The following is a 23,473-nucleotide window of genomic DNA, read 5'->3' as shown; positions in this document are numbered from 1 at the left end:
AAAAAATCTTAAAACAAGATTATTTTGCTTACCCCACTTGAAGATTATTTTGCTTACCCCACTTGAAGATTATTTTGCTTATTTTAAGCAAAAACTCTTAATTTTTTGTTATTTTTCCCCCCAAAACAAGACAATAATTTTTACTTGTCTAGAAAATAATTCTTAATGGAAGAATTTTTTTGATATTTGACTAGAAACAAGACAAAATACTAAGTAAGAAATGCATTTTGCAGTGCAAGAGCAGTCCCTAACACTAGTGAGCTTCTCATTTAGACGACATTTTCTGTCTAGGTACGTGGGACGGTTTTGATGAGCTCACCGTGTTTCCCATGAGTTCTGCCTTGACGAGTTTGGCTCCCAGTTTATTCATCTCTTCATCCGTCAGGATCAGCTCTTCCTCCTCCTCTTCCTCACTCTCTGAACTGGAAGATTAACAAACCCAAAGTTTTAGCATAAGTAACGGTCACAAAAGGAAGGGTAGAAATGTCGTAAATCTTTGTATAGAACAAATGAATTTCCCTGAAAATAACACTTTAAAATAAAAGTGTTCATGTGATTTTATACATTGTTGTGAAATTAATGAATGCATAATAATTGTGAAACCGTGATTATTTCTCAGACTATAATCGCACCAACAACATCTATAATCGTTGCATCCCAAGTTGTAGCTGCCCAATGATCATTTAAAGAAGACCTAATATGCTTGTTTTTCATGGTTAACTTTCTTTAGTGTTTAAATGTATCAGTTTGAGCATTAAAAAAAAGCTCTAGTGCGAGTTCTTCTCTCTAGCCCCTTTCACACAGCGATTCCGGCAGATACACGGATAATGCGACCCAGCATTTGTCCCCGGGTCGCTAGATTTGGTCTATTCTCACTGCCAGCGAAATACCGTAATATGTGCTCTTTCACACACAACCCGTAACGGTCCCGGGTCGAGTTGACACATGACATCCTGATGTGACGTATAATGGCGAGCGATCTCAGCTTCAGCGCGGATAGTAAGGAGCTCCGTGGTCTCGACTTGTGTCCAGTTTGCACACATTTCTGCTTGTTTAATTTTAGTTTCTTTTGTATACGAACACTCTCTGCGTTTAAAACACCGACGAGCTCTTCTGGCACTGCAGGGTTGTATTATTGAAAAAACAAGCTCTAGGAGTCGCACGATAACTACGTACACACTGCGGCATTAGTTTTGGCTTTTGTTCACACGGTGCTCGTCCCGGGTCGAATCCCGCAATGTTACTAGGTCCCCGACCCGGGTTCAATTCGGTAATCAATCCCGGGACGTGGTTGCTTTCACACAGAAGGCGACCCGGCAATGCTCCGGGAATATTGCGGGTCCGGCGTGCAGTGTGAAAGGGGCTTATGTCAGTGTCTGTTACCAGTGTCATAAGTAACGGTCACAAAAGGAAGGTTAGAAATGTCAAGAACTTGTATTGAACAAATTCATTTCCCTGACTTCATGACACTTCCAGTGAATCAATTGCTAGATATGAATTCCTAATAATCGTGTTGACTCACACAGATCTGCTAACAAATTACTTTTAGAATGTGTTTAACATATTCACTGAAATAGGCCAACGCAAAACAATGACACACATTAGACATCACTATGACTTCCTCTTGCATGGATTATATATTTTAACCTGATTATATATTTTAAAGCAAATCAAAACTTTGGAGATTTTTCTATGACCTTTCAGCACAGCTTTGAAATTCCTTGATATCTGTAGGACTCACAGCACGGGGACCCTGATGACTTTTCTAGAAGAGCCTGAATTCATGATGTGAGTTCTAAAATTAATGCAAAATTGGTGCTCTAGAATTCATACGCCTATAGAAATCCAAGAATTCTGCTACTTGTTGAATTTAATATCATTATTTATCAATAAATTACAAATTTTAATATGACTACAATATTAACATACATCACATATTAAAACATATTACAATAATATATTATTCAAATATTTTATTTAGCAATAAATGTAAAATAATATAAATATTTAGCAATAAATGTAATACATTAATATAGGCCCATTATTTGAATATATTATATATTAATATATATTCAAATACATGATCATACGGTAAAATGTACTCAATTATAATATTTTTTATAAATGCAACATATTAATACATGTTAAATACATTCATATATTATAATATATTATATGTTCATATACATCATACCTTACATTTTTTTTAAATATTTTTTATAAAATATTTCATATAGTTCTCTCTCTCTCTCTCTCTCTCTCTCTCTCTCTCTCTCTCTCTCTCTCTCTCTCTCTCTCTCTCTCTCTCTCTCTCTCTCTCTCTCTCTCTCTCTCTCTCTCTCTCTCTCTCTCTCTCTCTCTCTCTCTCTCTCTCTCTATATATATATATATATATATATATATATAAATATATATAATACATTGAAAATGCATTAATATCATATTATATATTAATATGTACTTATATATCATACAATACAATATTTTATAATAATCTATTATTGAAATATATTATTTTTCAATACATGTAAAATGTCTTTTATAATTATAATCAGTACACCTTTAGGCTTACTCAGAGGTTTTTCAAATCTATGGGTAATCCTGGTTCTTCAAAAAAAGTACAAAATAAATAAAAGCAAAAAAAATACAGTAAAATGTACTCAATTATAATATTTTTTATAAATGCAACATATTAATACATGTTAAATACATTCATATATATATATATATATATATATATATATATATATATATATATATATATATATATATATATATATATATATATATATATATATATATATATATATATATATATATATATATATCAAATAAATAAATGAATTGGTAAAATAAGAAATATCTTGATTATTTGATGTTTTGCCTCATTTAAAGCTAGTTTTGTCTTATTTTAAAGTCAAGAGAAGAGTTTTAGAATGTTCTGCGTCAGACAACCAGCAAAATATTGATAAAAAATGCTGCTTTCTAATGTGGTCAGACTGATCTCAGCCTTATTGTGCAACACAGATGTAAGATGCTTTCTGTGAATGTGCAAGACTTGCGATTCATACGCCAATATTGGTAAATAACTAGAAGGTAAGGATAAAACTAAGACAATAGATTCAAATAATATGGTAAGAAACATTGCATTGCAATATAAAGAAGTGCTCCTAATTAGGGCTGTCATTTTTGAGAAACATCGAATTTGAACGTATATCAGATGTCAAGCAATGTATTCGAAAATACTCCAAAATCTATGATGGAAAAAAACTGTATCAGAACAGGCACAAACAATAACGTGACAACTTAAACAGCAGCAGGAGTACGGCCTACAGCCTAAACCTAATATTTTTTTTATATTGTTTACTAGAAACACTAATCTATCAACTTGATCTGGATTTTTTTTATTTTATTGACGATGTTCCCTGCGGTGGAGAACACTCGTTCGGAGTGCACATCCAGGATGTTTTAGTAAAAAATGTTTGGCAAACTACCTTATCTTTAACGGTTACATTACCATCAACGGTGTACAACCCAAAATGTTTCCAGAAACGACTTTTAAAGGACAACTCCGGCTAATTCTTACGTTTATCTTGATCGTTATATCTTTGTGAGTTCAGTATATAGGAAAAATAAACGAACCGGATTGGTGCTTGCAACACGGAGTTATTATATGTGTTAAATATGTTTATTATATGTATTAAATATGTTTAAATTCACCTGTTTTAGCCGGCTAGCTGTGTCTCGCGCTGAAAGCCCCGTGGGGACTCAGCGGTAGCTGGAAAGTCGAGAAGAGCATCGTGTTTATGAAGAGACTCTGCTCATCGGCCCTCAGTATTGAACGTGTCTGAGAGAAACAGTTTTCGATTCTGTCCTGCTGATCCGATGAGGACCGCTGCTCGTTCAGTTACTCGCGCATGCTCAGTATCAGCGGCTCGTGAGTTCATCAGATCTCTCAGCAAAACATGACTCAGTTCAGGAAACGGTTGGAGTTACAACATATAATTCAAGACATTAGTTTATTTATATACGGAGGGACTGTCACTCGTGTCAGAAAGTGAGTAACTAAAATAACGTGTGGTCAGCGCTGATTTGAGACGCGAACCGTTTAGAACGATTCAGTCCGATTTGGTGAACTGGTTCGCCTGGTTCACTAAAAAGAACCGGTTCAAAAGAACGATTCGTTCGTGACCGGACATCACTAGAGTGATGATCCGATCGGGCTCACGAGTGAAGAAGAAATTGTTCGCGTTTGTGCCTTTCCAAATTGTAAAAATTTGCAGCGAACACTTGACTAACTTACACAGACACAACACAGCCGGGCCGGTTGAAGAAAAATGCCATTCCGTGGTTAAAGACGAGTGCAGCCACTGTGGAGGTAATGTAAACTTTATTTATCCTTCTATTTGGGCACACACGGCTTGAGGAAAGATGTGCAGTAATTTAAAATAATCTTGCTTTACACAAACATGGAGCTCTTCCCAACTGGACTACCTTTTTTCCGGCTACCACTGAGTCCCCATGGGATTTCAGCGCGAGACACAGCTAGCCAGCTAAAACAGGTGAATGTAAACAATGGCTAAGTGGCTAAACTCATCTCGTTGTCGTGTGAGGGACCTGTTCATGTTGGACAGACATTTTAATTGCATTTTGTGTCTGTTAAGAGGCACAAAGACACCCTTTACGAGCAAGCCCCCATAGCTGCCGTTTTAGGCTCTAGGCATTAAAGGACAACTCCGGTGAGAAATGACCCTAGGGGTAATTAACAGATGGTTACAGAGTAGATCGTTCTCTGGGATGCGTTTTCTTGAAAATCGAATGTAAACAGTTTTATCTCTAAAAACAGATTAGCTTATAATGCTTGTCTATGGGGCACAGGGTAGACACAGGGTGGTAAAATTAAATTGCTAGTTAATACCACTAACAAGGCTCAAAATAGCCTCACACTAACACGGCAGCATAATGAGGGTCCCTACATGCAAACCGAAGCATTGAGAACTTTGTAAGAGTACAAACAGTTTAATAAGAAGATACGTAGTAAACATAGTGCCTTACGCGTTCACGGACAGGCGCCATCTCGAAAAACAGTCTCGATGAATCAATCTACGAGCGCTGTTCTAAGTGAGCTGGTCGATAGGAATTAAGTTTGTGAAATGTAATAACATGGACATTTTTATTTTTATTTATTTATTTTCTCTGTTGTGTTCAGTGTTTTCTTCCGGAAACAACGGACCATATGAGATTCCAAGTCACAGTTTATCACTTAGAACAGCTCTCGTCGCTCGATGAGTTGAGACTGTTTTTCAAGATGGCGGCTGTCCGTGAACGCGTAATGCAGTATGTCTATAAACTGTCTTCTTATTAAACTGTTTGTACTCTTACAAAGTTCTCAATGCTTCGGTTTGCATGTTGGGACCCTCATTATGCTACTGTGTTAGTGTGAGGCTATTTTTAGTCTTGTTAGTGGTATTAACAAGCGATTTAATTTCACTACTCTGTGCCCCATAGACTAGTGTTATAAGCTAATCTGTTTTTAAAGATAAAACTCTTTACATTCGAGTTCCATGAAAAAGCATCCCAGAGAACGATCTACTCGGTAACCATCTGTTAATTACCCATGGGTTCATTTCTCACCGGAGTTGTCCTTTAACTGTAATAACTCCGTGTTGCAAGCACCAATCCGGTTCGGTTTTTTTTCTATAGACTGTACTCACAAAGATATAACGATCAAGATACACTTAAAAATTCGCCGGAGTTGTCCTTTAAGATGGGGTGGGGTCGTAATTGTCCACTCAGGATGGCCGTTCTGAAAGTTATCTTCTATTTTCAAAACAGACTGGCTATTATTCTCTTGATTTGGTCATGGGCCTACGCTACAATACGTTTAGAGAGCCCTCTATTGGATGAGATGGCAAACAATGATAATAATAATAATAATAATAAACAAAAAACGGTCTAATCACAGCACTTTTAAAAACCGGATATTTTATTTATAGTTTGATTACGGACATTTCACGTCATGTTCGAATGCATATTCGAATATTGAATAAAAAGTGACAGCCCTAGCTCCTATTCATCATTCTGACCTGCTCACTGTTGTTGTTGTTCTGCTCTCGTCCTGCAGGGCGGCGCTCTTCTCTGTGTGTTTCTGCGGGGTTGGCGTCGCCTTTGAGTCCTGCACAGCACTGCTCTTCCTCCAGGCAGCTACAGCCCCACTACCACCACCATCATCATCAGCAGGTTTTCTGAACCCTGGACTCTGATTGGATGAAGAGCCCTTTGGCCCCACCCTCCTCGGCCCCGGCCCTCCGCTCATATCCTCGTCGGCATCTGAGGGTTTGAGGAACTTGTCCCTGAGGCTGGACAGAGAGGAAGTGCTCCGTCTCTGAGACAGAGGATCCTGTTCACCGCGGCCTCGAGAGCTCCTCTCAAAGTCTCGCTCTCTTTCTTTCTCAGCAGGTGGAGATCTGTCTTGTCGTCCTCTCTCCCTCTCTTCTTCTCTATCGTCTCTCCTCCATCTCTCCCTCCCTTCTTCCCTATCGCCTTTCCTCCATCTCTCCCTCCCGTCTTCTCTGTCATCTCTCCTCCCTTCTTCTCTATCATCTCTCCTCCATCTCTCCCTCCCATCTTCCCTGTCATCCCTCTTCCATCTCTCCCTCTCTTCTTCTCTATCATCTCTCCTCCATCTTTCTCTCCCGTCTTGCCTGTCGTCCCTCCTCCATCTCTCTCTTCCGTCTTCTCGATCATCTCTCCTCCATCTCTCCCTCCCCTCGTTTCGGTCTTCTCTCCTCTCACCCCTCTCTTCTCTTCTCTCTCCATACGCAAGCTCTTCCGCTGCTCGCAGTCTCTTCTGGAATTCTTCCATGGACTGTGCGGGAAAGAAAGAACCATCAAAACACATCTTAAGGCCAGTTTCCACCAAAAGCAGAACAAATTCACTAGAGTTTAGTACGGGTCAGCCAATATGACATTTATCTACAACCACACACACACACACACACACACACACACACACACACACACACACACACACACACACACACACACACACACACACACACACACACACACACACACACACACACACACACACACACACAATATATAGAGACAGATATAGAGATATATATATTCATATATATTAATATAGATCATATATTAAAATATATTTAGTTACAATATATTATTTTCAATAAATGTAAAATATATTATCACATGAATATTATATTTATTTAATTAATATATATATATTAATATACAGGCTAATAGACCTGCTGCCATCTGTGTGATTACTGTTAATCAAAGAACAAAAGAAACTGTGAAGGGAATAACACTGATGATCTCTTCATCACGGCTCCTGTTAGTGGGTGGGATATATTAGGCAGCAAGTGAACATTTTGTCCTCAAAGTCGATGTGTTAGAAGCAGGAAAAATGGGCAAGCGTAAGGATTTGAGCGAGTTTGACAAGGGCCAGATTGTGACGGCTAGACGACTGGGTCAGAGCATCTCCAAAACTGCAGCTCTTGTGGGCTGTTCCCGGTCTGCAGTGGTCAGTATCTATCAAAAGTGCTCCAAGGAAGGAACAGCGGAGAACCGGCCACAGGGTCATGGGCGGCCAAGGCTCAGTGATGCACGTGGGGAGCGAAGGCTGGGCCATGTGGTCCGATCAAACAGACGAGCTACTGGAGCTCAAACTGCTCCCGAAGTTAATGCTGGTTCTGATAGAAAGGTGTCAGAATACACAGAGCAGCTCAGTGTGTTGCGTATGGGGCAGCATAGACCAGTCAGGGAGCCCATGCTGACTCCGCCGAAAGCACCAACAGTGGCACGTGAGCATCAGAACTGGACCACGGAGCAATGGAGGAATGTTGCCTGCTCTGAGGAATCATGTTTTCTTTTACATCACGTGGATGGCCGGGTGTGTGTGTGTGGCTTACCTGAGGAACACATGGCCCCAGGATGCACTATGGGAAGAAGGCGAGCCGGCGGAGGCAGTTTGATGCTTTGGGCAATGTTCTGCTGGGAAACCTTGGGTCCTCCATCCATGTGGATGTTACTTTGACTCGCTCCACCTACCTAAGCATTGCTGACACCATGTTCAGCCTTTCATGGAAACGGTATTCTGGTGGCTGTGGCTCTTCCAGCTGGATAATGCTCCTGACACAAAGCACAAATGCTTCAGGAATGGTTTGAGGAGCACAACAACGAGTTTGAGGCGTTGACTCTGCCTCCGAATTCCCCAGATCTCAATCCAATCGAGCATCTGTGGGATGTGCTGAACAAACAAGTCCGATCCATGAAGGCCCTACCTCGCAACTTACAGGACTTAAAGGATCTGCTGCTAACATCTTGGTGCCAGATACCACAGCACACCTTCAGGGGTCTAGTGGAGTCCATGCCTCGACAGGTCAGGGCTGTTTTAGCAGCAAAAGGGGGCCAACACAATATTAGGTTCATAACGTTTTGTCTGATCTGTATATAAAAAGAAAACTATGCAGTTTCAGTTTCTGAACTTTGCATTTTTACTTTGTATATTGTGCTATTGCTAATTTGCTTATTTGTTTTTATTGTATTACTGACCGTTTCCTTGTCTCTAATAATTTGATATCTAAATGTTTGACTTCTTTTTTTTACCATATTGGTATAAAACTGGGAACCAATAAGAATTGGAATCGATAAGCAGAATCGGATTCAGAATTGCTAAAACTCCAACGATACCCAAACCTACTGGGCGGTATAAAATAATATGACAATATTGCATCCTGATTGGTTGCAAACAGCACTGAATATACAGCATGATCAGTTTCATGAATGAATGACTCTTCTTCAATCGCAGGGGACGCAACCGTACAGTGTGTTGGAGCACAGAGAGATGTGTTTGGTTACCACTGCCGCGCTCGCGCGTGTGTATGTGTGTGCTCACCCCGTATCTCTCCGCCACCACACTCTCCACACTGCGCTGTTCTCTGTCGGCCTGCTCTTTCATCCTCTGATAGGACTTCCTGAGCCAGCTCACCCCTCCATCATTCACCACTCCAGCTGAGGCAGAGAGAAATCTGTGTAAAACATCTGTGAAATAAACACTTCCCGCTCAGCGTGCACAGATAAGAGCGACTGCACTGTCAGCTTATAGTCAACATGAAACGCTCCATTCTAATAACGTGACAAATTTCTGAATGAAACAGTGTATTGAAATGACAAAAAGATGATGCAGGGAATCAATCATAAAAAAATGAAAGACGGTGATAGCAGCGCTCCCTCTCTCTCTCTCTCTCTCTCTCTCTCTCTCTCTCTCTCTCTCTCTCTCTCTCTCAGAGTCAGAGCCAACAAAGCTTTTAGCAACTTGGGTTATATTAATAGTTTCACAAAGCCCTGTTTTAACTTCAAGTCTGGCCCAAAATGCAGCTTGTTTTGTCCAAAAACAGATATCTAAGAAATATCTCTCACACAACACACACACGTGCGCGCAAACACACACACACACACACTGTCCCTGCCCCTGCACCTACCCATCACAGGAAACATTCTGCATTTTTACTTTCTCCAAAAAACTCCTCCTGTGTGATTTATAAGCCTTTTGAAAAGTGGGGACATGGGTAATGTCCTCATATTTCACCCTCTCCTGTAATACCTGTGTCATACCCATGGCATTATACACATCTGTGTCCTGACATTTATCTCTCTCACACACACACACACACACACACGCACGCACGCACGCACGCACACACACACACACACATCATATATTAAAAATATTATAATATATTTAGTTACAATATATTATTTTCCATGGTCGTGACGTAGGTGGAATTATCGACCCAGTGTTAAAACGAACATGCAAAGACTAAAGTTGGATGTGAACTTTGGATGTGAGTTTTTTGGCACTGGGTCGGTACCTCCACCTTCATCACCGTGACCTTTCCAACATGATGACGTCATATGTTGTGAAGAACACAGAAGTCGGGCATTTGAGGTTAAAAAGTATATACATGTTTTTTTTTTTAAACGGCCAATGGTTTGTCTAGATCAGACCCTATTCCTCGTCAGGGATCGTGGAAAGCCTCTGAAGCCCTTCCTTTGAAACTGCATTGATTTGGACCTTCAACATTTTTGTTTCCATTGAGGTGCATTATGTGTAGAAAAATCCTGGAATGTTTTCCTCAAAAAAAAGGTAATATCTTTTCGACTGAAGAAAGAAGGACATTATGGATGAGATGGGGCTGAGAAAATTATCAGGACATTTTTATTTTGAAGTGAACTAATCCTTTAAATTAAACATTTTGTCATCAGTTTCTGCCTTTTAAAAATCCCTTTTGATGTAAGGGAAAACCCATGGCATTTTGGATCAAATCTAATCATGTGAGCGTTTTATAAACGAGCCACCTTTGTTTGGGCATTCACCTTTTTTAACCGCAGTACCAGAGGTGTCCTGTGGGGGCAGACCACTTCCTCCATCCTTCCAGTAAGGGTTCAACTCTAACTTGTGAAGTCCAGCCTGAGAGACAGAGAGAGAGAGAGAGAGAGAGAGAGACACACACATATAATCATTAATGTTTCTTGAGCAGCAAATCATGTGAAGGATTATGTGACACTGAAGACTGGAGTAATGATGATGAACTTCAGCTTTGATCACAGGAATAAATTACACTTTACGCTTGGTCAAGAGCTGAGATTAAGATATGATGGGCACTTGGTTTCCGAAACATTCACAACAGACTGGGCCAATCAGAGCAGAGCAGCTCTCAGAAAGGCGGGGTTTAGAGAGACTGAATCTTTGAATGAACCGTGTCAGACACTGTGAGAAAAGAGCTGATGCTGCAGTGGATATTATGAGAAAATTAAAGCGTTTTATGACCTTTGATGCATGGAAACCTGACGTAGGAGACTCCAAAACAACATTACGAGCCTTTAAAATAGCATAACGGGCACTTTAATTAATCCATACTTTTGACCAGTAGTGTAAAGGTGGATCTTCATCAAATAATAAAAACGAATGTTCATTTTGAGTGTCTGAATGGCGCCGATGTCAAAATGAACCGACGTCGCTCACCTGTTCAATAGCCTTGGCTTTCTCCCTCTCCACCTCTTTCTCTGCTTCTTTCTGTGCTCGTTTCTCCGCCACAGAGGTCGTCTTCATCGCCAGGAAGTCGAAGGTCATCCATTCGTCCCTCTAGGAAATGTAAAACAGACAAAGACTATGAAAAACTGCGGGGCTTTTTGAAAATCTATAGTGCATTTTTATGCAATAAACCGAAAACGAGATGCATCTTAAAAATAAGAATTTGCATTTTTTTGTTACATGCATCACATTTTGTGTAACGTTAACCTTTCGCATTTTCATCACGTCAGCGGACGCGCACACATCGCATCAGCTCTCAGTGAAAACGAATAACTTAACTGCTGTCAGTGTGACGCTCCTTACGGCTCAGAGAGAGAAGGAAAGAGAGCTCTTCAATTCCAGTAATAACAGTATTGAAGTTTCCACAAGTGGCTTTAGTGTGTAGGACAACAATCACCCACTCTGACGCACACACACACACACACACTCCTCTTGCTCTCTCTTATAATCTCAATGTCTTTCTGAAGACTGTGATTACAGACCACAGCAAGGACGGTCATCGGATCACGTTATACTTCTGTATGACAAACCGCCTCCATTACTACAAACCAGAACAGGAGAGCACAAGACTTGGGTACTAATAAGTATAAATCTGTCCTCAGGGAAAGCCAGAAACTCACAGCCAATCAGCACATATTTCTGAGATTTTACTCCCTTGGTTTTGAGATATTAGGAGAGATATTGGGGCGCATTTCAGATATCTAGGCCCTATGAGATGACTTTTATTTATCCCCAAATTCGTTTTTTTTCTCTGTGTAATTTTGCTAGGCTCCATTTTAATGGTTAAATCAAATTTGAGTAATCAAAAAGCATGTCTAATTAAATTAATGTTTTATGTTTTCATTTGATTGCAAGAAAAATTTAAATGCACAGAAAATTAATTCAAAGAAATTAAAAATTAAAAAAATATAAATGGATGTTTATGTGAATTCAATTAATTAGACATGCCTTTTTTTGTTATTAAAATTGAATTAAGCCATTAAAATAGAATCGAGAGCTTAAAACAGAAAACACAGAATTTGGTAAAAAAATAAAAACAGATTTCATAGGGTATATTTCCTAAACATGTAAGTTGTTGTTAAATTGTACACATTTCATGATTTTCAATTAATTGATCTTTTACCGTATTTTCCGCACTATAAGGCGCACTTAAAAGCCTTTAATTTTCTCAAAAAGCCACAGTGCGCCTTATAATCCGGAGCGCCTTATATATGGATCAAGGCGCTCTGTCAAAATGTTTCAGTATGAAAAACTAATAAAAACGATTTAATAATAATAAAATGTTTCAGTACGACTGGTAAACTACAAAGCCGCACCGCGTCTCTACAGTCACTATTTGAATGAAGGCAACAGCACTAGTACGGGGCATAAACATCGATGAATTTCGAGGCGGTTCTTCTTGGTGCTTTCGTTTTACGAAAAGACGTAATCTCTCCATACGCAAACGAACTACCGTCTCGCAGCAACTGCCAAAAGATTACCAAGGCTGGGAGATATTAATATGCAAATCAACGTTTGAACAACGTTACCATGGGAGTGAACGGAGTTGTCAGAACGCTTAATAAAGTTTGACGTAAGCCCTATTGGCATGGGATTAGTATCTGGGATTTCTGTGATTTAGAAGTTTCTCCCCCACATCTGAGTTTTGCGTGGCAGTGGCACATTCGCACGTGATAAGCAAACCCTGTGATTTTACTCGAATTTACTGACTTCTCCCAGATATGATGTCAGGACTTGTAAATGTTTTTTCGTTATAGCTGTATGAAATCATAAACAGTCGTATCGATATCGTTTTGAGAGTTTTATAGTAATACAAATTATTTCGTTCAGTTAGAGAACACGCTACAATTAAAAACTGAACTGAGCACAGACCAGCGGCAGGAGTCAGATTTCATTCGTCACGAGTGAGAAGTTGACAATATACGGCGGAAGATTGAGTTTCAAAGCTAAATGTAAAAGCGCCCATTTAAGCGAGCTTGTCATTGTGCTGTTCTATTGTTATGTTTTTTATTAAGAATAGTATTGATGTTAATATTAAACACACCATTCAAGGAATTTGCTCCCAAATTGGTACTCATTCAAAAGTGAAAGTATAATCCGTGCGGGAATTCATAACGGTGCGCATAATGAATGCAGCCTCCATTCTTCGTGAAAGATAAAGATAGAAATGCGCACAGGAAATAAAAACCTTGCAAAAATTATATACGATCCGCCCAATCCTGGCCAAATCACAGAGATGGCGATTCGCACGGGACTAATATTATCACAGGACCTCGGTGTTCGACGAAATATGGCAGGTCATTTGCGGGGGAATTTTTACTTTACAAATTACAGACATGGCCGATTCGCACGGGATTAAGATCACAGACATTCTCTGCAATTATTACAAATCACCAGAGGTCCCCAGATAATACTAGTCCCGTGCGAATAATCAGTTTGTCTGACTGTTTTGTTGACATTCCCTTTAGCACAGCTCCATCTAGTGGATGCGTAACGCAAACCCAGTCCAACGTTTGACTGCAGTAGTTTCTGTTCTATGCGCCTTATAATCCGGTGCGCCCTATTTATGAAAACAGTTTTAAAATAGGCCATTCATTGAAGGTGCGCCTTATAATCGGGTGCGCCTTATAGTGCGGAAAATACGGTAATCATATGGAATTAAACTTTTTTTTGTAAAGCAAAGTGATGCACAATAGAGCTTTACTGTTACAATAAAAACATGGAAGAAAAATTTGATTGTTCCTTATAAATTAACACCCCTGGTTTCACGAGATAATCTCAGATTAAAATGCATGTTTGAGGCGTTTTAACTGAAAGCTACTTAAACTGACAGATCTTAAAATATTTCAGTGCCATTGTTTTGTGATGCTCAGCAAGTCTTATGGGTTCTGCACACTGTGCGATTTTTCAAAATCCTTTGCGAATGTCCCTTGTCAGACTGTACGAACATGATCCCGATGTAAGCCATGTCACACTGTAAGATCTCAGTTGGCATTAATGTCAGACTGGACGATAGTGGAGAAGTTAAAAACAGACGCGCGCAAGAAAACTCGTCCCGAATTTATATATCATCAATGATCGATCCGTTCGGTGACAGTGAGCTGCATTACACGCGGGACTGAAATGGAGGCTACAAAGAAATCTCTAGCTCTCGTTTTTGTCCCTTGTCTCATCATTAGCCCTTGTGTATTTAAACCCTCATGCTTGCCATAATCTTTGGCTGTCACTGAAGATGTACCTACTGTTGGTGAGTTTATGTCCAAGTTTATGCTTTGTTTGAAGTTAAGTCTTTGTCAAGCCCAGTCTTTTGTTTTGCCTTTTGTCAAGTCACGCCAAATCTCTAGCTCTCGTTTTGGTCATAGCTTGTCTGGAAAAACGGAGATATTTGACTGTCGTCGTAGGAGAAGTCACGCTGCAGGATTGTGTGTCAAATCTTCTGACACTGCCAGAATTTCGTCTGAGGTAAAATTTGATCGCAGCGCTCATTAATCGGCTGCCGGTGAACATGTCAAACTAACGACCAAAGACGTCAGATTTTAGCCGAGGATCTGAGGAATCTTTTAGGATTTACTAAATTTGTCTCAGACGGCCAAATGCACAGTGTGCACCCGGCTTTAGACAAACACAGTAATGTTTTTTCTAAGGCATGTTTATAAAAGCTACTTAAGGCCAAATCCTGGCCTAAACCCTGCCTGTGAAACCAGGACAAAGCTTTAATAATCATGTAGTATTACTAGTGTTAGTATTATTACATTGAGATGTAGCTAAAATAAATTAAAACAGTAAAATATTTGTCACAATATCTTCAACCTTTATTTTGATGGGTTGCGGCGAAGAGCTTTGAGTTTGTCTGTTTATGATATGGCGATAGTTTTCTCAAATGAAACGGTGAACTACTGATAAGAAGATCATTTGTGTCCTCATATAGTGAGGCGGCAGATGCTGAAAACACCATGAGCATCACGTGTGTGTGTGTGTGTGTGTGTGTGTGTAAAACCAAACCATTCATTCACACAGAGATAAGCAGGGCATACTGGATTCATATTTAAACAGTCTTTTGCTGTTTAAGTTTCAGACACTAGTCTATGTCGTGATATATCGTAAGTGTAATGGCCTGCTTTTTATTTATTCATCAAAAATGTTACAAATTCCATGAAATTCTGCGTTATACAGTAAATTCAGTTTTTTTTAAGGCTGGATTACACGATTTATAATAGTCCTTTACAACTGTGGCTTGTCAAACTGTCCAAACATGATCCCCGCTGTGAGCCATGTCACACTGCAGGATCCCAGTTGTCATTAACGTCAGACTGTACGGCAGTCAAGACTCGTCCCGAGATTCACATCATCAATCCGTGACATGTTGGCTGACTGTGAGCAGCGTTACATTCAGGATTGAAATGATGGCTAGCAAAACAATTTCTAGCGTTTATTTTGATCAAGGCTTTTCTGCAAATGAAAACTGGAAAAAATTAAGACGTGTGTATGTGTGTGTGCTTGTTTTTGTGACATATGACGACACAAATGTGTATAATGCCATGGGTATGACACAGGTATTACAGGAGAGGGTGAAATATGAGGACATTACCCATGTCCCCACTTTACAAAAGGCTTATAAATCACAGGAGGAGTTTATTTAGAAAGTAAAAATGCAGAATGTTTCCTGTGATGGGTCGGTTAAGGGGCTGTGTGTGTGTGTGTGCTTGCATGTGTGATGGGTAGGTGCAGGGGCAGGGGCAGGGGCAGTGTATGTGTGTGTGTGTGTGTGTGTGTGTGATGGGTAGGTTTAGGGGCAGTGAGTATGTGTGTGTGTGTGCTTGCATGTGTGATGGGTAGGTGCAGGGGCAGTGTATGTGTGTGTGTGATGGGTAGGTTTAGGGGCAGGGGCAGTGTGTGTGTGTGTGTGTGTGTGTGTGTGTGTGTGTGTGTAGGTGTGTGTGTGTGTGTGTGTGTGTGTGATGGGTAGGTTTAGGGGCAGGGGCAGGGGCAGTGTGTGTGTGTGTGTGTGTGTGTGTGATGGGTAGGTTTAGGGGCAGGGGCAGTGTGTGTGTGTGTGTGTGTGATGGGTAGGTTTAGGGGCAGGGGCAGTGTGTTTGTGTGTGTGTGTGTGTGTGTGTGTGATGGGTAGGTTTAGGGGCAGGGGCAGTGTGTGTGTGTGTGTGTGTGTGTGTGTGTGTGTGTGTGTGTGTGTGTGTGTGTGTGTGTGTGTGTGTGTGTGATGGGTAGGTTTAGGGGCAGGGGCAGTGTGTGTGTGTGTGTGTGTGTGTGTGTGTGTGTGTGTGTGTGTGTGATGGGTAGGTTTAGGGGCAGTGTGTGTGTGTGTGTGTGTGTGTGTGTGTGTGTGTGATGGGTAGGTTTAGGGGCAGGGGCAGTGTGTGTGTGTGTGTGTGTGTGTGTGTGTGTGTGTGTGTGTGTGTGTGTGTGTGTGTGATGGGTAGGTTTAGGGGCAGGAGCAGTATAGGGAGATAGAAAATACGGTTTGTACAGTAAAAAAAAACATTTACAACTATGGAATATCCCCACATTTCACAAAAACAAACGTGTGTGTGTAAGAGTGTGTGTGTGGAGCAATCCGGTTCCGCACTCCTATTGGTTTTTGATTTCACAGTTGTCGTAAGAGAAGTCGCACTAAAGGACTGTGCCTAAAATCTTCTGACACTGTTAGATTGCAAAAGTCATTAATCTGCTGTTCTCGAACATGTCAAACTAACTATCAAAGACTTCCGATTTTGGCCTCGGATCAGAGAAATCTTTTAGGATTCACAAACTTTCTCCAAAATCGTACAGTGTGAACCTGGCTTAAGAAATAATAGAGTAGGATCTTACTTGGTTAGTACTGGCCACTGTAGATGTGGGTGTGGCTTCAGGCTCCGCCTTCCATGCTTTGTCTCCGCCCCCAGACGGAAGCTGGGCCTCCACCCACTCGCCCTCCGAGTCCTGAAAACAAATAAGGATCAACACTGGAAATAAATGATTTCATTCGCTAAAACCACCTGCAAAAGCAATCCAAATATACTGCTACGTTTTAGTCATGCAACCTGAAACACCTGGAGAAAAAAAACGTAATGTTAAAGCTCATACTTCAGAGCTGTCACAAGATGCGTCTTCCTCTGCATTTCTCTCTTTCTTGGCTTTCTTCTTCTTTTCTTTCTTACTCTTTTTCACTTTCTTTTCCTTTTTCTTTTTCTTGTTTTTCACTGCATGCTCCTGTATGGAGAGAAACGAGAGAGAGAGAGAGAGAGAGAGAGAGAGAGATAGAGAGAGAGAGAGACTAAATGCACAAGCTCACCATATATTGGTAAAGACAACATGAAGCTTCTTTCATAACATTTTAACTTTAATGTATTCACAGCAATATCATAGTATCAGTCGGAACTTGATTTTATGAACCAAGGGCTGGATTCACGAAACATTCTTAAGAATAAAATTATTCTTTACTGCCAATAAATCAAATAAAAATAAATCTTTACTGCCGTCTGTCAATACTGTCTTCTTATTTTCTAATTTAAGAAAAAATATTAGAATATTTTGTATTCTCAAAACCTTTTCTTAAGAATGTTATTATCTTTTTCTTAAAATTGCTCTTAAGAAAACATTTGAGTCGTATTCATGTTCATGAAAATAATGTTCTTAAAAATGTAAATAACTTAAAGTTTGGATAACACCATTCATTCATTCATTCAACTAGCGAGTCTTCAGCAATTAAAAAAAAAAAAATAACACCTTTAATTTTCTTCTTAAGTAAAAAATTAAGATGCTCTTAAAAAAATATTTGAGAACTTAAGATTTTTTTCAAGAATTCCACTTAGAAACATTCTTACAACTCAGAATTTATCCAAAGATTTTTCTTAACTTTAAGAATTTCGTGAATCCGGACCCAGGATTTGATTGGATCGTGAAATTTATGCTACTGTATGATATATTTGGTGAATATGATTTTTTCCTGTCTCTGTGGCATTAGTTAAATCAGATAGCTACTTTTATATTATATTATATTACACACACACACTATATAAACTTAGATTAATAGATTTGACAGCAATAATTATATTATATGATATAATATTTCTATTCAAAATTTAAGGGTCAGTATTAAGCTATGATAAGAAATTATACTTTTATTCATCAAGGATGCATTAAATTGAAGACACAAAAGTATTTATAATGTTACAAAATATTATTTTTCAAATAAACGCTGTATAACCTTCATCAAAGAATCCCGAGAAATAAAATGCATTGGTTTATACACAAAAATGGACTGTTTTCAACATAGATAACTATCATAAATATTCATTGAGCGGCAAATCCTCATTTGAGAATGATTTCTGAAGGATCATTATAATAATAATATATTATATACATATACACACTAGTGTTGTCAAAAATATCGATATTTCGATATGTATCGATACTGGAATATTTGAAACGATACGATTCTCAGTTTCTACAGTATCGATACTGCGCTCTCCTCTCCGACCGACAGCGAACATTATCCAATGTTGTTTTAAATTGAATTACTTTGCATTTTTTTTATTCAGTTTCTTATCTGAATGTTAGACCTACCTGAAAAAATAAAGCAGTCTATTTCATTTGTATCTTCTATTCTATTGCATTTATTTGTGCTATTGTTTGTAATCTGTTTTTGTTCTTATTTTATTACTGTTTACTCATCTTTTTAAATCTATTGCAACACAATTACCCCGTTGTAAAAAATACATTCAGTTAGCAAATATTTGTGAGATAGTTTTAATAGTAATTGATTAAGGTTTATAAATGAGAAAAAGCTTAAAAGCTTTATCATATAAAGTGACCTCTTCAGAAGAAATTTTTGATGGCCTAGACTTTCAATAGATGGAAAAATAAATGATTATATTAAAAATATCTATTTGACAGTATATGCAGCGCTTTCCCCCCATGGTATCGAAAATAGCATTCAATATCCAATAGGAATAATAAGTTCTGTTGTCATAATATTCATAATATCTTTTTTTTAACCGTGGTATCGATTTAGTATCGTATCGAGGTATTTTAGCCTGGTATCATATCGAAGTCATAATTTTGGTATCGTGACAACACTAATACACACACATAAAAAAAGAGTATTTAAAATAGTAATAATAATTCATTATATTTCTGCTTTTCCTGTGTTTTGAATCAAATAAATACAGCCTTGGAGACCAGAGACTTCTTTCTAAAACATCTTACCAACCTGATGTTATTTTATGAATCATCCAACAAAAACAAACATTTCTTGTCATCTTTAATTAGTTTGATCTCTGACCTGGCCAATCTGCTGCAGTCGCAGGTCAACATCCGGAAGCATCCATGTGTCCTCACCCCTGGCCTTCCTCTCGGCCTTCCTCCTCTCCTCTTTCTCATACTTCTCTTTAGCCTACAGAGAGAGAGAGAGAGAAGAGAGAAGAGGTGATTTCAGAAAGGAGATAAGGACTACATGCTGTTTAAATTATAATCACATATTTGTCTGCTGCATCTGTCCGCTACACATGTGCCAATAAAGGATTGTCAGGTCGTTTCCTGTTGTAATGTGTGCACAGAGAAAACCCAACACAGATGGCAGAGTGTGATGCACCAATCATCATTTTTCACGCCGATTTGAAATCAGAGGAAACCAGAGCATTTTAATCAAGATCCAAACAAAGATGCGCAGTGTTTTTTGATTAAAATTAGATTTAATTTTTTTAATTAGAACGCAATTTCAAGATTATAGATCATTTTACACAATACCGTTTCCAACTGAGAACTCAAAAGGCGGATTCGAACCCCGGTCAATCGCGTAAAACTGTCCTCAAAATTCCTCATTAAAATTCGCTCTGGCCGTCCTGACAGACACTGTAGAAAGATTTGTGGATGCGCTGACGTAGATCGAATGCTTGGCCTTTTTTAACCTGCATTTAAAGCGTCCGGAAAACGAACAACCAGGAGGTATTTGTGCAGGCTGACCACAAGTAGGGTATGAGTTGACCTCATGAAATCTTTTAAATGCGAAAGTAAGAAATTGATCGATGGAAAGAGCTTATAGTTTTCACACAAAATAAACCAATTAAAAGACATTTGTGCGGTGTGGCTTTTGTGTTCATGGTTAAGTTTACACATGAGGTTTATAAGAGACGTTTACTAGCCGTGGTCTTTAATTAAACATGAATTGGTGTGGACTGGAGCCTACATTACAATAACTTGTCATGGTTGAAATGCAGCATTCAAATCGGTGTTGTTTTGCGCAAATTAATTGCAATCACGCTGAAAAACAAGCATTCTAGAGCAAAAATGTTGCCTTTAAATAGCATTGCACACCTTGTCGACCTCTGCTTCATTTTGCTTGGGAACTAATGAGGTCAGACCAAAAGTTTACAGGCCTGCGCTCTCTGGTATCGTCTCAAGCGGAGCACTTGAGACCAAATTAAAAATTCCAATTGGTTGCAGCCAAACCGCATCATAGCTCATTACCATAAAGTTGACCTGATTTCAACTCTCCTCGATGGCCAAATCGCCCGATACGTGCCTCACCACTCTCGCCGGATCTCGCTGCCGGATCCCATTGAAAATGAGTGACTTCCGGCCACTTTGACGCGTTCGCCGCCGGCGGTGTGAAAAAACAGTTACTCCACCGAAAACATTTGTACCCCTTTTTTTCCCAAACAGGCATTGTTAGGCGGAGCTAGTGCGAATTAGCCTGACAAGCCAGACCCACATCAAGATGTTTGGTCTGGAAACTCCCCATTGACGGCTCAATCCGAGGGGCGGATAAACGGCTGTCTTTCAAACTCCCTCTGCACGCGATAGGATAGCGCTACACCAACCAGAGCAACGAAGGTGAAGCAGAGCTCGCTGACAGATTAAACATTCGCCGTATCCGATCGGCTAAACTCCGAACACATCTTCCCTTTTTAAGAATGACTTCAGTGCCGTTCTTTGTTCTTTTCTCAGAGAAAAGCTTAACTCCAAGTCTTCCAGAGTCGCGGTCAAAGCTGATTCGAAAGACCGCCGTTCGCCAGTTTCTGTGTTTACTAGAAGCACGCAAACGCAACTCGGGTCGTCATTATGGCCCCGCCCACCGACTCTACACACAATGTGATTGGCCTGACCAGAGTTAGGGGAATACAGCTCAGAAGGGTATTGAGAGTTGCTAGACGACACTCACGGGCAAATTAAATTTGCTGCCGCTAGGGTGCGTCTAGATTTCTAGGCTAAGTGCGAATAGCACTGGCCAACAAGGCACGCCATTTACACTTGGTGTAAACAGGCAAGTCGATATTTAAATTCGTTTTTTGCACATTACTGTTGTTAATAAAAGTTAATTTTATCTGCATATCAATTCAAGCTCAGTGCTTCACTGTTAAATTTCCAATAAACCTTTAATATTAATTAAATCAATGTTAGCTGGAGTCCTGAAACTAGCCTATTTCTGCATTTTGGCCATTAATTTACATGACAACAGCATTTTAACTCGATACCGCTATCGTGTAAACTACAAAAATGTGAATTTGTGAAAATAGTTCCGTAATGGGCATGTGTTTTACGTGTTAGACATGCAAATCACATGACTATAGACATAGACATATGTTTTTTCTTTACAAAGTGACCTCGCCAGCTAGGCCTGGCATGAATAATACAGCGCTGCGTTTTTAATGTTTTTGCGGATCTGTGTGAACGGAGACAACGTTGTCACCTGTACAAACTTAATTGTGCCCTTTTTATTACATCCCTGTAATGTAAACACAGTGAAATTATGCCACATAAGACACATACACAAAACAGCAGGTGGACTGAATGAAAAATGCTAATTTACTTTCTGCCAGTAGGAGGCGCTTATGGAAAATCGCTGGTTACCGCTGTACACAAATCAGTGCTGCGCTTGTAAAAACTACTTTACATGGTAGTAAGAGGAAAAGAAAATGACATGAAACTTTTCTGAAGAAAGTCAGTCCCCTTCATTTATATAAACCCCCCCACCCCCCAAATCAATATTTTTATTTTTCATTTTTCTTCCAACATTTTGAGCATCCCAAACCGTATTTTGTTTTCAGCATGTCCCGTCTCTGGTCTGTGTTAACTTAACGTCCTGTTTTACAGAGTAATATTTCCCCGTAAATGACATTTTGGCAAAATGACTTGCATGCAGTTTGTGTGCAAGTCCGGAACAGAGATCGGCCAAAATAAAACAAAAAACTATCCGTTTCCGATTTATGGCCGGTGCATCTCTAAATGTATACTGAGATCTGGACACATCAAGGGCTACGTCTGGAATAGCACACACTACTATTGCTGCAATTTGCACAGATATCCCAAAATGACCTATTTTGGATCATATGTGAGTAATCAACATGAGATGGCCTCATACTCTACTTTCAAAAAACCTTTTAAGCTTATTAAATTAAATGTATTATTAAATTAAGTTATTATGGTTAATTTAGTTAATGATATAGTTAATAAAAAAATTGTCATTTTGAATATTCCTATTTATCTTAATTTATTTTAGCTTTAATAATTTTAGTACTTCAGCTTAAGCTTACTTTAGTTGCGTTTAATATTTATATTTATGACGTCTAATAAATATATTTAGCCTTTATTTCAATTACGGAAAATTATTTGGTAACACTTTACAATTAGGCTTCATAAGTTAAAAATACTTCTAAGGCATTTGCTAATCTTAGTTAATGTTAAGTTCGACATTTACTATTTAAATCAAAAGTTGTATCTGGTAATATTTTTAAATTGGCTTGAGCTGACGTAAATTAACAATGAACAGCTGCATTTTTACAGCTAACTTTAACAAAGATTAGACATATTTACCCATGATTTGTAACATAGTTAACAGGATATCAGAAAATAATGTCGAATTACCCGCCAGCCACTTTAAACACATTTTTTAAAGGACAGGAAATAAATCAAATGGAAGTAAACAGAAGAGCTGGCAGTGTGTGTTATCAGGTGAGGACAGAGTTTACCAGCGGCCTGTTAAACAGTGTTTATATTCCTCAAACATCAGGAGGAAACACACCAACCCTGACATTACAGAGAGACAAAGCTCTAATAGGGGTTCACCTGCACTGAACCAATCACTTTTTAGCTGACGGTAAATATCACGCAAATTTAAAGGTAATGCATATCATTTTTTACGTTAAGACAGATGATTACAGAAAGAAGAGAATATATATATATATATATATATATATATATATATATATATATATATATATATATATTAAGATCAGTCACTATTGACATATTTGAACGACTTAAAATCAGGAGAGCATCCGAACTTACTGTAAAAAGGAGGAAAATACTTTTGTTGAAATCCCTCCTTCTACTTTTGAACCCTTTCATAACAGC

At 39.0% G+C, this 23,473-nt stretch overlaps 1 protein-coding gene across 1 annotated transcript in view; it reads right to left on the bottom strand.

The window, feature by feature from the left end:
- The window catches only part of cwf19l2 (CWF19 like cell cycle control factor 2), a 59,531-nt gene that overhangs the window by 27,146 nt on the left and 8,912 nt on the right, over positions 1-23,473 (bottom strand). Inside the window, exons 2-9 of the mRNA XM_067451343.1 lie at positions 19,404-19,514; positions 17,204-17,329; positions 16,949-17,059; positions 11,054-11,173; positions 10,405-10,498; positions 8,924-9,039; positions 6,087-6,868; positions 320-422 (exon numbers count right to left, since the gene is read on the bottom strand). Of these exons, the coding sequence (XP_067307444.1) occupies positions 320-422; positions 6,087-6,868; positions 8,924-9,039; positions 10,405-10,498; positions 11,054-11,173; positions 16,949-17,059; positions 17,204-17,329; positions 19,404-19,514 (1,563 nt within the window). The remainder of the gene's footprint in view (positions 1-319; positions 423-6,086; positions 6,869-8,923; positions 9,040-10,404; positions 10,499-11,053; positions 11,174-16,948; positions 17,060-17,203; positions 17,330-19,403; positions 19,515-23,473) is intronic.

Source organism: Pseudorasbora parva, chromosome 8 (genome assembly GCF_024679245.1).
Source record: "Pseudorasbora parva isolate DD20220531a chromosome 8, ASM2467924v1, whole genome shotgun sequence".
Taxonomy (NCBI): Eukaryota; Metazoa; Chordata; class Actinopteri; order Cypriniformes; family Gobionidae; genus Pseudorasbora; species Pseudorasbora parva.
Note: the sequence above shows the minus strand (reverse complement) of the source record. Positions and strands in the feature narration are given on the sequence as shown.